The following is a 17891-nucleotide window of genomic DNA, read 5'->3' as shown; positions in this document are numbered from 1 at the left end:
AATATGTAGACTTCACTACTGTTGTCATTGGACCTAAAGGCATGAAAAGAGCTAAAACATGGTATAGAGGAAGTGCTCACTTTACATTTAAATCAAGTTTCAGTAACTATGCAGACTTGAATATTTTCTAAATTCAGGAGTGCCTCAAGATCATACAGTGTAATGTTTATCCTTCTAGCAATAAGGAGATCCACCTTAATGTGATTCTGTTTTCGGGGCTGATGTATTAGTTACAGTGGAATGTCCATTAACTGGATTGTGCCTATAAAAGGCACTAGGGGCAGCAAAGACTTAAACTAGTATGCAAAATCCTTGAAATGAAAGTTGCAAGCCATCCTTAGTGTGTAGAAAGTCAGACTGCCTAGTATCTCATCCCAGGCTGATACATACTGCATCCTCCTGGAATGACACCAACTAATAGACCAATTATTGAAGCAGATTATCTTTTCTTTACATCTAGGCATCATTTGAGGTGAAGGAAGGATTCCAGTCAGGACTAGTGTCTTACCTAAATTTGTAACATGCATGGAAAGGTCAGACATGTCCCTTTACATATCTCTCAGGGTTATACTTCTCTTGTTGTTCATTCCCACATGCACTATTACCAGATCCTAGTCATATTTGTCAGGAGTTAAGGTCCTTGGGCGCCTTGCAGCAACAAAGATCCTGGTACTTGAAAGACAACTCACTGTAACCCTTTCTGTGTCCAGCCCTGAGTGACAAGTCAGTGTGCTTGACAATAGAGTCACCTTTCACTGAAAGATTTTTTACTGCTGATGGGGTTCAAACTGATGACCCTGGAATGTTTTTGCTTGTTGTGACTCTTAATGTGAGAGATGTGTGAGGTAGATGGAGGAGTGGCCTGATTTTTGCCGAGACTTGATCTTATTTTTAGGACTGTCTAGAAATGATCATTTTACAGCCTCAGGATAGGAAATTTTGAAGTGATTAGAGATGGATTGTGGCAGAGGTTTATGAAGCTCACAGGGAAGGTTTATAGGTGAAATGGAGTCCTTCATATTAGTTATGCTTTCACACCTCTGTCAGATGGAATTGTTAATATTAAATATAAGTTTATTTTCTGTAAACATAAGGCATTTTGTTAAAAGGCTGGCAACAGAAGTGAAATTAGCAGGCTGACCTTCCATCACACCAAGTGCTTAGTTGAGGTCTGTATTATATGATCGAAGAATCTCTTCTTCGAACACACAGTAATCGACACATATACAACGAACGTTGTAAACCGTGAACAGCCACGTCTTTGATTTTTTTTCCTTGGGGAAAAAATTCACGTGGCCATAAAATAAAAATCACACTTTAAAACACTAATCAAGTGGGAGGGCTTTGCCCCCCACACCTCCTAATTAAATATACCAACTCTGAGATCACTCTACATTGAAGAAAAGGGTGATTCCCAATAACGGCCAATTTAATTTTTTCCAGAGGAAAAAATTTGAGGACGTGTCCGTTTGCGGTTTACAGCGTTTGCTGTATATGTGTCGATTATTATGTTGTGTTTGAAGAAGAGATTCTTCGATCGCATAATATAGACCCCATAGTTGTTTAGATGAGTAAAGCAAATTTAGCACTGTGCAGGTAGAACAACTATTGGGTGCTCTCCCCATTCTGTATCAGGATTCTAACTGGCAGCCCTGGCCAGGTTTGTTGTGTTTATGTGGAATGGTGAAGACTTCTTTTCAGCAAGCTGGCTTCTTTGGATAAATGGGAGTAGTGTGGTGGCATGCTCCTGATTTGTGCTGCAGGTGTCTGATATGGCTGGTGAATTTAGATTAGGTTGAATCCCCTTTCAATCCTTGGGCAGTTCCTCATGGTGGCTCTTGGAAGAAGAGGGGGATGACAATCTTCCTCTTATCAGCTAAGCACCCTAGCTGCCTGCCATCTCTGTGGGAGAACTTCCCCACCAATCCTGCTCAGGGTGGAGTATTAGAGTTCTGCCCACTTTGTGATCTTGCCACCTTAGTAGTGGTCTGGTTGTCATGGGCTATTATTGATGATGGTGACATTCCCATGTGAGACCTCCCTTCACCTTCATGAGTAAAGATAAGGTGGCAGTTGTCCTGACTCAGAGGAGCTGTTCTGCAGTCTGCTGAAAACAAGGACTTTTAGTAGGACTGAAGCTGAGTGAAACTGATTTTTCTCAGTTCTAGGTGGGGAGGTTTTCTCTCCTTCTATCTACAATCTGCCTAGTGTGGAATATTGCTCTCCCCACTCTCTTTGGGGGTGTTCCTAGGCTGTTACTAGGCATGCAGTCTAAGAAGCCATTGAGAGGTCTAGCCGAATTCCCCAGTTGCTCCAGAATACTGGCTCAAGTGATTTGCTCAGTGTCATCTAGTAGGCAGATGAAGGTTGAGGGAATCAAACAATGGGCTACAGGAGGCAACTCATTAACATCTCATAATCTTAATCCTGTGTGTTAACTGCTAGACTGTAGTGGCCTATTATGAATAGTAGGGCTGCTGCCTAGACTCTGAGGTGTTCTGCCTCTTCTGGTGGCTGTCTCCAGCTTCTTGAATTATGGGACTTTCTACAGTGGTTAAGCACTCTCATTCTGGTCTAACTGAAGTTTGTGATGAATTCCCAGATATCTTCTAGCCCATGACTCAGAATTCAGGCTCATTGTTTTGTGCATCCAGGGTCTGTTTTTGGGTTCAACGTTTGTCTGTTAACACCCAGCAGAGTTTACTACCTAGGAGACATCCTAGCATAAGACCTGTTAAGAAGTATCTGTGACATTACATGTAACAGTTGCTGTCTTACAGTATCAGATTGTACATTCCCCCGCTAGCTGTGACTGGAGGATCCCTTTAACTTGGGGCAAGTTTAGAGAAATATATTGCTGGTTTCTGACAGGGATGCAAATCCTTATTGTGGATTCTTAATTTCCAGAAAGGGACATTCCAGAAGGGAGGGGCAAACTGTTTGGCATAGGGGACTGAGCATAATTATGTAGTTGATGTACAGCATTAAGGCATTCATTGTTTTCAGTGTATGGTCATACTTGGACATAGAAGTGCCTGAAAAATGATTCGATATTATAACTGGTACTAATTAAAGAGACCAGCCTAAGACTCATGAAGGATGGTCCTTGTCGCTCATCTCTTATCTAATATAGATGACAAACAGGCGGGGTAGTTCGTTTATATGCTTTATTGCATAGAAACACATCAGGATGGATAGCAGCTTTACAAAATATAAACGAACTGATAAACAGACTGTACAGACATACATGCATACATCTTAACAGCTTATTACAAAATGGCTGTCAGGCTCACATGTGCTCAGTATTTATACACATTTGCTACCCCATAGAATGCTTCTTAAAGTTGTACACACACACTGATCTACATCCTCCCTCTTAAATAGATGGTCTTCAATGAAATGACATTAGAAACAAACAGTGTTCATGTCCAAGTTGCCGTGCATCTGTAATATGGTCTGGAAATACGACCTGATCTAGTAACGTAGTTTTCAGAATTTGGTTTAGCAACAGGGACAGTCTTCGGTGAACAACTCATATCAGGAACTTCGGGATTCATGTCAGGAACAGGGATATTTACTGGAACATCCTCAGGAATTGGAATGCTAGACAACTCACTCTGAGATAAACGATCTTTCTCACAGGCTAGGTGCTGTGGTACAGGCTGGCATACACTGGCATCAAATGTTTCCAATTCCACCTAAACTCTGCTCATTGCGATTCCACAATGTATGATCTTAGCTGTGGGCAAATACTCCACACAACTCCAGTATGATCATAACCTTTGCACATTTGCATTCTCACTGTCTCTCCTTCACATAATGAATTGAGCAGTTTACTGGACTTATCATAATAAGACTTCTGGGCTAGGCGTTTCTTTAACAGATGGGCTTTCACTAATCTGTTATTCTTAGCACTTGGAACCAATAAACTACTGCTGATTGGTAATGTAGTTCTGGTTTGTCTCGACAGAAGTCTCTGGGCAGGTGAACAAAGATGTTTATCACAAAAAACATTTCTGAGATTCAGGAGATTCAGGCAAACACTAATATCTCATTTTGACTTCTCAGGTAACTGTTTTGCACGTTGAACTGCACGTTCTGCCAAAATATTTGGCTGTGGATACTCAGGACTACTTGTAACATGAATAAAGTACCACTCTTCAGCAAATCTTTTGAATTGCTAGCTAGTAAACTGCCATTGTCAGAAATAACTTTGTACGGACTACCATGGACTGCAAAATGACACTTCATGTTAGTAATGACAGTACTGGATATTAGGTTAGGAAGTAGGTCAATCTCAAACCAGTTGGAGTAAGAGTCTTCTAACACCAAGTAATGTTGACCATTCCACTTGAAAATGTCAGTGGCTGTTGTCTACCAAGATATTTTAGGAATCTGGTTTAGCTGAAGTGGTTCCTGCTGTTAATGTGGCTGTGTAGTATTTCATACAGAACAAGATGAAAGTACTCTCTTAATGTCTTGTGACATAGATGGCCAAAACACTAGTCCTCTGACCCTCCTTTTTGTAGAATCAGTTCCTGGGTGGTCACGATCCAAGATAGTAATATACCCTTGTTGTAAGGACTTTGGAACAATGACTTTAGGACCTTTCAAGACAATACCGTTAGACAAAATTTCATCTCTGTAAGGAAAATAAGGTTACGTTTCTTGAGGTAAACTAGATTGCATTGACAGGCATCCTTGACTGATAAAGTAAAACAGGATCTGAGGCTGCATGATCTCCAAGCTCATCGAGACATATGGAAGAAAATGTTGTCACTTCAATGACTTCAAAATCAAGTTTCTTATTCTCATGCTCTTCAGTCATATTTCTGGGTGATCTGGATAATTTATCAGCAAGATAAAGAAGTTTTCCTTTCATGTAGACAAGATTGAAATTGTACTTCTGCAGTCTCATCATCATACGTTGCAATCTGGCTGGAGGTGAATGCATAGGCTTTCTCAAAATAGTAACCAGAGGTTGGTGGTCTGTTTCAATCTGGATAGGACTACCATAAATATAATCCTGGAACTTTGAACATGCAAACACAATTGCCAAAAGTTCTTTCTCTATCTGAGAATACTGCATGATTAAAGATCTGGATGCATGGGCAACAGGTTGACCCTCTTAGAGAATGGCTGCACGAAGACCAAATTTTGAACATCACAGGAAAGAGTAACTGGTTTGTGAACATCATAGTATCTGAGAGTTGGTGGACTGGCAAATCTCTGTTTCAGGACATCAAATGCTCTTTGGTGTAGTTCCAACCATGACCAGGATATATCTTTGTGTGTCAGCTCTCTGAGCAGTGCTGCTAGTTGGCTTAAGTCTGGAATGAACTTGCCTAGTTAGTTAACCATGCCAAGAAAGCATTTAAGGGCTTGAAGATTGTTTGGAGCTGGCATCTCAAGAATAGCGGTTTGCTTGAAAGGGTCTGGTTGTAAGCCTGAACTGATAAACAAATGACCAACATAAGTGACTTCTCATAGCCTGAACTTGCACTTCTTAGGATTCAGCTTAAGGTTCACTTGACAGTTCTTTCCAGAATTTTCTTGAGGTCTCTGTCATGCTTAGCTTCTCCATTACCTTGTACTAAAATATCTACTATAATAGCGCAGGGGTACCCAGAAAAACTTTGCTCCATTGCACGCTGATAGGCTTCACTGGCAGAATTTATCCCAAATGGCATTCTCAAAAATCTGTACCTACCAAAAGGAGTACTGAATATAGTTAGCAACGAGAATTTCTTGTCAAGCAATGTTTGCCAAAGTGAGCTCTTTGCATCTAAGACGGAAAAAACAGGGGCATTTGGCATTAGAGCTGCGACTTCTTTGACTGTATGCAGTGGATGATGAGGTCTTTTTAGTGTCGTCTTCAAATCTCGTGGATCAATACGTATTCTGATATCATCTGAGCTTTTCTTATGAGCTACCACCATGGAAGATACCCATTCACTTGGGGTTGAAGAACCAACTGGACAAATTACAACTTGTTGCACCATTTTGTCTAACTCTGCTTTAACTCTGTTCTGCATAGCTAGTGGAACTTTCTGGGCTTGTCGGACTAGACTGGCATCTGGGTCTAACTTTATGGAGTACACAACTGGAAGCTTGCCTAGTTTGTCTTCGAAAAGATCAGCATAGGTAGAGAAAATATACTGGGTGAAATTTGAGCAGTGGTCTTTTAAGCTGGCATGATGAACTTCCTTATTAAATGAAAGCAGTCCCATTTTGAAACTGTCTCTGGGCCCTAATAATGACTAGACGTGTCTTTTGACCACATAAAATAAGTCGTAGCTTCTCCCAGTAGAGTGACATGAAAGTACTACTGAGCCTTCCGTTTGAATCTCTTCAACACCATAAGCAATAAGTATCACACACTTTGCCAAATCAGGCTTCTCACTAGCACATACTCTAGTAAATGTTTCTGCAGACATTGCATTGCACTTTGAACCTTTGCCAACTTTGAGCTCTATGGGTTTTCCATTTATCCGAGCAGTACAAAATACTTCATTCTTTTCCCTCAAATCTACTGCAGTGACTGTTTCATTAAACAGTGACACACCATCAACATAAAGAGTAGGGTTGCAGCTTTCTAAATGAGCAACTTGTTTCTTTCAATGTTTCCTTTTAATAAAAGAATGTCTGCCCTTTGATTTACAAAACCTTTTGATATGATTCCACTTATTACATTTGTGACGTTGCTGACCAAAAGCTAAACATTTTTCCCTTTTAGGCTCATGACTTCCGCAATTACGACAGTTGGCTGTGAAACTGGGTAAGCATTCACCCTCACCATTATGCCTGTTTGCTTACTCACTTTTGTGCTTCACTGACACTGTGCGGTTTCCAGAGCATGCCTTAGAACTTGCTAGAAATCTACTACTGAGTTTCCTTGTGAGTGTTGCAGGGTTTACAGTTGCAGCCATGTGCTTGGGCCTGTTACTGTTAACTACGTGCTGCATACTGTTAACATGGGCTTTAGAAGTTACTGGAAGTATGCATCTCTCATTTGTAAGCATATTTGTTTCCTTTTCTGTAAGCTTATATATGTAACAAATCTCAGTGCCCTTATTCAAAGTTAAATCACTATCATGAAGCAAAATCTTTTTTTACAGCATCATCTTTAATACCATACACAAGTCCATCTTTTATATCTACCCATCCCTTACACCACCAAATCTGCACATCTTTGCTTTGTTTCTCAAATCAGTTATATACACTCCAAAAGTTTCACCAGACGTTTGAATCCCTCATGTAAAGTAAGAGCATTTCCACTGTAATATTTGTTTGGGGGTTACACATTTCTCTAAATTTATGATGTGAAGTTGTTCTGTCTTGCCGTTCATTCTTACTGATGGGTTCGGAGCCAATCCCTCGGCTCCAAGTCAGCCTACTACAAAGCTCGAGGTCTTCAAATAGCTTGAGGCCAAGTCCTTATGCCATGATGCACCTAGAGTTACCCCAGATCTAGTGTGCTACTACAACAGATCAGAGGTTCTCATTAGCTGGGGCCAGTAAAACCTTATTTTTTCATATATTTCTTGTTATTATTGATAACTTTAACTAGATAGTTTAAGATATTTTTATAAGCTCTTATAGCTTATTAGTGAATTTAGCTAATAGTGTATTTCCCTTTCCCTGGTGTGCTTTAAATTTCTAGTTGGCCTCTTTTTTTCTAGGCCTAGTTTGAAGAGTGTCTTATCAGTGACCTTTCTATCACTGTTTCTTGTCTTTGTACTTAGTGTGTGCTTAGTTAGTGACCTTTTGTCATAATTTATAAAAAAAAACCTTTAGGTAAGGTTTATTTAATTAGAGTGTATTTACATAAGGTTTAGTGTGTGTGTGTGTGTGTGTGTGTGTGTGTGTGTGTGTTATATAGCAGCTGTCTTTATCTTTATAGTATAGTCTGCTTAGCATTTAAAATTGTGTGCTTTAGACAGAGTTTTCTGACATATTAATATCTATATAAGTACTTGTTTGTGTGTGACTTAGCCTGAATTTTTCTAAAGGCTTTTGATTGTTGGTTACTGTTCAAATTTTTTATATTGTTAGTTGACATTAATTCTGTTTAATTCTCTGTTTGGTACAATATGGCTGACCAAAATAAACATCCCAAGTCAGGTTTTAAAAAGTGCCCCAAATGTGGCCAAAAAATGTCTTGTCACTGACAGTCATGTCAGTTGTGTGTACTGTTTAGGAGCTTTACATTTACAGGATAGCTGCTCCATATGCCATTCTTTCTCCTTCAGAGTCCTCCAGGAGAGAAAGAGGAAGTTGATAGACAGAGGCTTGTTAAAACCCTTTTTCCAAGAAGCTTTGAGCGACTAAGATGGATCCAGTAAGTCCTCAAAGTCTTCTAAGACTTCTGAGACAAAAAAATCCAAGAAATCTTCGACTCTGGCTCCACAGACATCGGAGCCAACAGTCTTATCTTTTCGGAGCCAGTCCCCAGTCCTGAAACCGGTATCCAAAATACCCACGTCTCCTCTGTTACAATCGGTACCACCTTTGGTCCACTCATCTCGATCCTCTATTAGCCTTTCTGATCTGGATGTGGATCGTGTGATGCAGAAGCTGTTACATGCACTGGCCTTTGCAAAAATCTTATTGGCTCTGACCCAAGTGGCTTCGGAACCGAAGACACTTATGCCAGCTACAACTCTTCCTCCTCCTCCGAGCCATACTGGTCCTTCGGAGCTGGAGGTGTTGGACTTGTTGATTGTGGAACCTTCTGAGCCAATGCCTGCTCCAGTGTCTTCAGCTCTGTTCACTCTGTCCTCGGTGCCGATTGAGGACTGTAGGAGTTGACACTCTCTGGTCGGGTCCGGGGAGGATAGTCGGACCAACTTGTCTGTTCCGACTCTCCCTTTCGGTCTTCGGCTTGGATGAACTCTGCTCCTACCTCTGGCTCGAAGCCCACTGCCCTGGTGCCGGGGGTATTGACTGTCTTCTCGGATCCATCAGTCTCTTTGCATCACAGCAGGGATGCCTTCGATGCCATGAGGAGAGTTATGTCTCCTAAGACATTCTCAACCTCAGGTCCGGTTTCTTCCTCTCCTAAAGCGCCTGTGTCTGCTTCTGCTTCACAGATCCTGGCCAAGCGTAGAGACCCAGAGCCTCAGGAAGCCCCATTGGGTGGCCTATGCTCTTCCAAGACCTCACCAGAAGCTCCCACTGATGAGGTTCCCAGGAAGAGAGTTTGTAAGAGGAAACATCTAGACTCCCCACAGGAGTCCCAGACATCTGATACTGACTTGGATGAATCAGAAGGGTCCCCACGGTCCACCTCTGAGGATATCTCATTTGCTGAAATACTTAAAATCCTTAGGCAGAGGGGTGACTGGCAGTCCAAAAACCCTACTGAAGATGAGTCAGTTATCCTGAAGGATTTCGGGTCTCAGCCCTCCACCTCTTGGGTGTCTCCGCCCTTCGATGAGCTGATGCAGCTGGTCTCACGAAGGACGTGGGAGTCTCCGGATACCATGGAGCCTGTCCCTAGGAGGCCTAATAAGTTTATATCTGCTCCCCAAGATAAATCTTTTTTGACCAAAGATGTGCCAGTTGATGCCATGGTGGTGGCGGCAGCCACCAAAAAGGAAATGTCAGAAACTTCCTGTTCTATCCATCCTCCTAACAGGGACTCCAGGGTCATGGATAGACATGGGAAGCACATGTTCAGTTCAGCGACTTTTGCACTCTGTTCGCTTAATTACTTAACCCATTTCTCCAGACTGCAAAGAGATCTCCTTAAAGAGCTGGGAGATGCTCTTCAGGGTTCAGTAGCTGCAAGAGCTACAGACAAAATTTGCCTCCCAGCTTGCTACCCTTACCTCCATTGTTAACTCATCCATGTGCCTTATTTCATATGCAGCTGATGGAATGAGTAGAGCAGCGGGTACAGGAGTTGCTCTTAAGAGGCACTCCTGGATGCATTTGTGTTCCTTCGCGGAGCCCTTCAAGTCATCCTTTGTGAATACCCCTTTTGATGGCTCGTCCCTTTTCGGGCCCAAAGTTAAAGAAACTTTGACCAGGTGGGAAAGACTCTATCTGCCGTCAGTGTCTGTTTTTCCACCCCTACCAGACCCTACCCCAAGGGTCAAAGGGGAGGGAAAATGTGGTTCCGAAAAGCCCAAAGAGCCTTTCAGCACACACACATGGTGAACCCCCCCTCCAGTGGCAGAGGAGGGAGCAATAATGGAAGACACCAACCTCGCGGCAGAGGGAGTTCGCAATACCAGGTTGACCGAGATCACTTCTTTAGGAAGCCCTGTCAGCGCTTCTGAAAGGAGGCCCAACTGTCTACTCTGGAGGCAGTCGGGGGTCACTTTATCTTTGTACCCAGATGCCTGGCTCAAAATAACAAACGACAACTGGGTACAAAGTATAATTTCCAGAGGATACTTCATTCCTTTCGCCACACCCCCTCCACCGACAAGAAAAATCCCAGACGTTCTACCCAGTTACCGGGAAGAAGCAACAGTAGAGGTCCAAACGTTGCTAAGAAAGAGTCATCCAACCAGTCCCAGCAGACCAGACAGGATCCGGAACTTACTCAAGATTCTTTTTAGTTCCAAAAATAAACGGGGGACGGGAGACCTATATTAGACCTCAGCAGGCTAAACAAATCTGTCGAGAAAGAGAAGTTTCAGATGGTCACGCTTCAGTCGATACTTCCCTTCGTAGGGAGAGACCATTGGATGTGCTCGATAGATCTCCAGGATGCGTACTACCACATAAAAATGGCCAGACCATCCAGGGATCATCTACGCTTCCGGCTTGGAGCCAATCATTAACAGTTTTGAGCCCTGCTCTTTGGACTCATTACAGCCCCCAGAGTGTTCACCAAATGTATGGCAGTGGTCACGGCTCACCTGAGACGTTTAGGATTCCAGGTGTTTCCGTACCTAGACGATTGGCTCCTTACCGCCACCACCAGGCATCAACTCATTCAAGCCAGGGAATCCACTCTGTCACTCTGCAGTCAGCTGGGCATTACAATAAACTCAGAAAAATCTGCCTTGTCACCATCGCAGCATATCGTCTTTATCGGAGCAGAATTGGACGCCACCACACTAAAACTTCCAATAGAAAGAGTCTTATTACTCCATCAGCAGGTCCGCATTCTAATATCCAAAAACAAGGCTCCAGCATCAGAAGTTCTAAAATTGTTAGGTATGATGGCAGCAGCAATTCTGGCCATACCACTGGGTCACATGCACATCCGAATACTGCACTGGCTGTTGTTCACTCAATGGTCTTACCAAGAGCTTCCCATGTCTCACCTGATAATGATCACAAACTCCTGCAAAAAGGATTTTCACTGGTGGTTGACCTCACTTCATGTCAAGATAGGACATCCCTTTGTTTTACCCCCACCAGCGGCCACAGTGACCACGGACACTTCCCTGATGGGGGGACATTTTCAGGGAAAGACCGCCCAAGGCACATGGACCAATCAAGAGACACACCTGCATATCAATGTCTTAGAGATGAGAGCAGTACTTTTGGCGTTGCAGTACTTCCAGGACTCTTTTCCTCTGGGTACGATTGCGATTCAGACAGACAACATGTCAGTGGTCTGGTACTTGAACAAACCAGGAGGAACCAGGTCATATCCCCTTTGTTGCGAAGCCCTAAGAGTATGCCAGTGGGTTATATCCACCCAGCGCTTTTTGTTAGCAATGCACATCCCAGGGAAATCCAACATGATAGCAGACAAACTGAGCAGAGCAATTTTGTTGCCTCACAAGTGGTCCCTCTAGAAAGAAATAGCGGACAGGATATTCCGCAAGTGGGGTCAGCCTTGCTGCAACCTTTTTGCCAGTCACATGAACATGAAATGCAGAAGCTACTTTGCCCTGATTCCCCCTCCTGGAGAAGCCCCAAGGGATGAACTTGTTCACGATTGGCCCCCAGGTCTCCTCTATGCATTCCCACCAATCCCGTTGATACCCAAGGTATTATAGAAAGCAAAAACCCTGGGAAGGACCATCATTCTAATAGCCCCTCATTGGCCTCATCAGATTTGGTTCCCCTTCCTTCGACTTCATCTTTTGGAGGACCCCTGGATTCTGGACCTTCTGATGCACTCATCGGGGGAACTTCATCCCTCTCTGCAGTCCTTGAAGCTGACATCCTTGTTGCTCTAATTCCCATCATAGCCAGGTTCCATAACATTTCCAGTGAGACGAAGCAAATTCTCATATCCTCTCATAAATCCTCTACGAGGAAGCTATACCTTAGAAAATAAATGGAAAACATTTTCTATATGGGCCTCTAAAAACAATATTGATCCTTACCAAGCCCCTATGACCTCTATACTAGAGTTCTTGACCATGATCTTCAGTAAAGGAACTGCAGCTGCAACAGTCCGTGTTCAACTTGCTGCCATTTCTAACTTTCATCTTGGATTCGAAGGATTGAATATTATGTCACACAAATTATCCAAAGACTTTCTCAAAGGGACCTTTCATCCCAGACCACCTGTGAAATCTCCCTATTCCCCATGGAATCTAAATTGTATGCTTTTGCACATTATTCATCCTCTGTTTGAACCAGCTTAATCATGTGACCTCACATTTTTGTCAGGAAACCTATCTTTTTAGTGGCTATTACTTCTGCCTGCAGAGTGTCAAAGCTTCAGGCCTTGTCCATTAAACCTCCTTACTTGATTTTCCATGCTGACAGAGTCTCACTTCGAACAAACCCCTCTTTTTTGCCTAAGGTTTGCACTGAAACTAATCTTAACCAAATTATTGATTTGCCAGTTTTCTTCCCCAATCATTCCAACAATCTGGAATACATGCTGCACAAACTTGATGTTCACAGACAGCTCAGATTTTATTTGGATAGAACAAAAGATTTCAGGAAATCAGATCAGCTTTTTGTTTCCTTTTCAGACTCCAGGAAAGGTATGCCAGTGGCTAAGACAACTCTGTCTAAATGGTTATCTGATTTTATCACCTTTGCTTATTCATCTGCCAATATGCCCTTACAGCATAAAATTAAAGCTCACTCAACCAGAGCAGTTTCTACATCTTCTGCTTTTTCTGCCAGACTTCCTATTGATAACATTTGTGCCAGACTTCCTATTGATAACATTTGTGCCAGACTTCCTATTGATAACATTTGTGCAGCAGCCACTTGGTCAAAATCTAATACCTTTATCCCTCATTACAAAGTTGACTGGGCCTCTAGGGACAGGGCCTCCTTTGGATCCACGGTCCTGAAAAATATACTCTCATGAGCCACCCGAGATAGGTGGTGCTTGGGACGCTACCCATCAGTAAGAATGAATGGCGAGATAGAACAACTTCTCATAAAGAAGTTATGTACTTACCATAAAGTTCCATGTGAGTTGTTCATCTCGCCTTCATTCTTACTTCCCTCCCTTCTACCCCCTCCTGGGCTTTTAGAAGACAGAGATGCTGGATCCATCTTGGTTGCTCAACCCTTCTATACCTTCTCTTTGGGAGTGATAGAATGACATATGGTATTGTTATACACAACAAACAAGATCCGAGGTAACTCTAGGTTCTTCATGGGATAGGGACTTGGCCTCGAGCTATTTGAAGACCTCGAGCTTTGTAGTAGGCCGACTCAGCTCTGAACCCATCAGTAAGAATGAAGGTGATATGAACAAGTCACATGGAACATTATGGTAAGTACATAACTTCTTTTTTTAAGCACTCGGGGGTCTTCCCTTGACTCAACCGGTACAAACTGTATGACGGTTTTCTCCCTCTCATGCAAAAACAGCAGGTGCATACGCAAATGAACGCTCCCTTTTGATGACTTCTGAGCCAGCTAAATTAAACGGGATAAATGCTTTGTATGGTCATCTTTATCAGAAAATGCAGCCTGTATGAAAATATCATACTCTTGCTCAAACACTCCAGTTCTCTGCAGTATTATTATCAAACACAAGTGGAGTTGGTTTCCGAAATATGTCTGCCATGCCAACAAATTGTGTGTTTGGGCATACACTGAAAATATGGCCCTTTAAATTATATACGAACATGCACACAGCTAGCACTTGTAAGGACATTTAAATGCACAATAAACTCTTCAAAATGCTTTACTTTCTGAAATATGCTCTGTAATGGCTGTATTTTACGAAATAACTGTACTGTAATACTCCATAAACATGCGAACACTTCATGCACTTCAGACAACTTGAATAACTGAGTAATGCGAAAAAGTAGTGCTTAGCAAAAAAATACAGTTTCCTTTATTTTATTCATTTTTTTTGTGCGATTCAGACTTTATTTCAAACATTTTCCATATATATTTTAAATATTTCTGTTAATATATCATAATATTGAATATTTCTGTTACTTAGAAATTAGGGCATTCTGAATGCCTCGTTTCATATTTTGTGAATAAGAAATAACTTGAGCAAGTTTTAATACCTGAAATTCGTTTCTGACCTGTTTTGTGAGTTATACTTGCAGTATGGATGAGTCACTCCTGTGTGTTCTTCCAGTGTTATCTGAGTGCCTCTTGGTCTCGAACTGAAGAATCTGGCATCCCTTCTGGCCCCATGTCCTTTTTAGACATGCCTGTTCTGACACCATATGACTCTCTCTAATATAGATAATGAACAGGCGGGGTAGTTCATTTATATACTTTATTACATAGAAACACATCAGGATGGATAGCAGCTTTACAAGATATAAACAAACTGATTAACAGACCGACTACACAGACATACATGCTTACATCTCAACAGCTTACTACAAAATGGCATTCAGGCTCGCACATGCTCAGTATTTATACACTTGTGCAAGCCCCTAGAAAGCTTCTTAAAGTAGTACACACACACTGATCTACAGTCCTCATCACAGATTGCTCTCTACAATAAGAATATATCTGTTATTTTTACTCAAAGGATTTTGTTAGTAGTGATATGGAACCTAATCTTGAACAAGATTATTAACAGTTTTTTTGTCCTGAATTTGACATAAATGCAGAAGGTGTTTACTGAATATAACTTGGAGTAAGGTCTGATCTTTATGCTGCGATGCATAAAAGCAAACATGCACTACAAAGTTCTAAGTTTTGGTTTAAGTAAGTGTCCTTTATATGATCTTGTAAGTTGCTTCAAAGGTTATGTATTGCACACCTGCGTTCAGTTTGCATTACAGATCTTTGATTCGGTGCTAACCTGCAAACCCAGACTGTATGTGCAAATGGTCTGTTGTGATCAGTGTACTGCCCTGGCAAACAAACTATATAAATAAGTAGAAGCACTTCACTGATAATTTTGTGTATTTCTTATGATTTATGAAATATGCTGTTGTATTTGTAAACAATTTTAACATGGAGTGGACTGTAAATCGTGTGCCTTTTTTCATAACTGATATGCTGAATGATGAGCATCTGTAATATCTAATTTCTTTATATGTTTTGCACTTTGTTACAGGTATCTCTCTGATCTCCATGCTCCTGGTGAGCCTGCATGGCAGTGCATTGTAGCTCAGCACAAGTGGATCCTTCAGCTAATGAGGAGTTGTAGAGAGAATTATGTCAAAAGTCAAAAAGGCAAGTCTTAGTCCTTTTAAAGCAGTTACATAGAAAATATGAAGATATTTCATGTCTCTGTATCTGCATATTACAAATCAAATTATTGACCTTGTTTATCACTAGCAGTCTGGTAATTGTGATGAGGTTTATTTTGTTAATTCTTTGCCAAATACTGTCAGCACCCTGACAGTAGATTACAGAAGTTTGTTTCAGACAGAACATTAATGATAGCTCTGCATGCCATGGAGTACTCAGATTTTTTTTCCTCTGTAACATGTAGGGGCCAGATATTGGATACCTGAGTCTTTGATATCAACTGAATATACAATTTTTAGCATCTCTATTCTGAATATACTGTAAAGTTCAGATTTTGTTTAGGTTAAAATCGGAGTATTGCAAAATATTCTACAGTAGAAGAATACATCATGGCTTACATAAGAAATGTTTTACTTGTCCTTCTGTTTGTTGAAGAGGAAAGGACACCAAAACTATTCCACTTACTACTGAGGTATACTAGAAAATATCACCATTGTTCATTCTGGGGAAAGTCCTGGTCAACTGTCATTTAATCAGTATTGGGTGACAAGGTCTGCGTGTCTTTAGCCAGGACCCATGTTGTCACCACACTGCCTCAGTTGGAGAAAAAAAAAGGATATTGGCTATCTGGAGCTGATGTTGGACTGAAGGCATCATGCTGGGAGTCTGCCCAGGGATGCTACTTAATATGTCACTCTGTTCCACTAAGGGTTGTTAGAGAGTAATTGTCTTTGTGTGAGCTGAGTAATGTAAGTATGGATTCTTTCAGGATGCATAAATGGCATCCTTTTTTCACAGACTCTTTGTGGGGACTGTTCAGAATTTTTGTTTAAATTCTTTAAGTGAGAACTATGATCAGATGTTTGTAGGAAGGGTATCCCAGAATGTGAGGCCTAGTATTAAGAAAGTATGTTCAGAGGTCTTTAGTGGCCTATGCAGCTTAGACGCATTTCTGGCACATGACCATAGCTGGTAAGCAGTACGTGAGGTGTTAAGTTTAGATAAGAGCGGTGAACAGGTATGACTTGATGGATTTCTAAACTAGCTTGAGGAGGAGTAGCTTGAATCTTTTAAAGACTAGAACTAAGTCAGTCTTACCTACTTGGACTTTATTTTAATGTCAGACCATTTTCATTGGGCTCAAAGGTGAGGGTGTTGGTAGTGAAAGCGTGACCTTACTCTTATTGTGGACATTTTCTTCTTTTCTTCTTGTAGCAGAACCTATCTCAGTTCTGATGTGCTACATTTAGGTAGCAGGTTGGCAACCTCACCTAAACCTCCTTCTTTGTTCAAAGAAATTGAATGCCTAAGAGTGGGGTGGAGGAGCTTTCCCCTAAAGGTTTTGTTAGGGGAGTCCCTTGTTGCTTTGGCTAGATGGCCTGGCCATGATATGGTACCTAATCAGGGTTGGTTGAGCTCATACCCACTATCAAAGACATATACTAGGGGGAAATTAATGTGCTGATGTGATGTTCTTCATCTCACATTGCTGCAGTCCTTACACTTGGGTAGTCCGCTGTCCTCGGTCGGCCCGAATATCAAAGTATTAGGCTGACGTCGGTCAAGGCGCTTAAGACTGACATCAGGACGTCAGGGTACAAATGCGCATGACCGACGTCATATCCTCGGTCTTTTTTGCCGCATGGTCCAATGCAGAAGCAGCGTTGCAAGTGCCGTTCGGCGTTCTGAAATTTTTCGAATTCGGAGTTTCAGACCGAGTCAAAGTTGGCTAAGTACCCCGTTGGGGAATATTTTAGTTTTTTCTTGCCTCAGTGGTTTACCGGATGTCAGAAAAAGTAAATAACTGTATTTCTTGTGGGAAACAGATACCTCATAGGGACTATCATACTTTGTGTATTCCTTGTTTGGGGCCTGAGCACGGCGTTGTTGGGTGTCGCTTTTGTGCTAGGTTCAATAAGCGCACTATTGCGAAGGTTAGATTGTGCCAGGTTGGTCTTGAAGCGGTGCAATTATAATATGCTGTCGGATGCTACGACGCCCGCTTCTTGAAGCGCAAAGACAAAGCAGCTAAACCCAGGCAAGAAGAGTCGTCCGTACCGGACGCCGGTTCTTTAGAGGCGTCAGTGGAATCGGTGGTTCCGCCGGAGGCTTCTCTGGAGTCCCAGGGGGAGACTTTAATATTGCAGGATGTGGCCTCTCAGGAGGCAGGTCAGGCTGAAGGGGCTTCTCAGGTTACTGTACTCCCCTCTCTTCCTAGGGTGGTTAGGCCCTCTCCTTCTGTTTCCAAGGCTTCTCCCAGAGGCAGGCCAGGTTTAGCTTCTGTTGGTGTCACTCCTAGTTCATCAGGATCTGTGCCCAAGAAGCAC

The 17891-nt window shown here is 42.0% G+C and overlaps 1 protein-coding gene across 2 annotated transcripts in view; it reads left to right on the top strand.

Moving 5' to 3' along the window:
* Positions 1–17891, top strand: part of EXOC2 (exocyst complex component 2) — a 2261550-nt gene that overhangs the window by 902359 nt on the left and 1341300 nt on the right. For both annotated transcript variants that reach the window (XM_044065154.1, XM_044065156.1), the window contains exon 11: positions 15428–15546. In XM_044065154.1, the coding sequence (XP_043921089.1) occupies positions 15428–15546 (119 nt within the window). The remainder of the gene's footprint in view (positions 1–15427; positions 15547–17891) is intronic.

This window comes from Protopterus annectens, chromosome 3.part0 (assembly GCF_019279795.1).
Source record: "Protopterus annectens isolate FY-2018-M chromosome 3.part0, PAN1.0, whole genome shotgun sequence".
In the NCBI taxonomy this organism is placed as follows: Eukaryota; Metazoa; Chordata; order Ceratodontiformes; family Protopteridae; genus Protopterus; species Protopterus annectens.
Note: the sequence above shows the minus strand (reverse complement) of the source record. Positions and strands in the feature narration are given on the sequence as shown.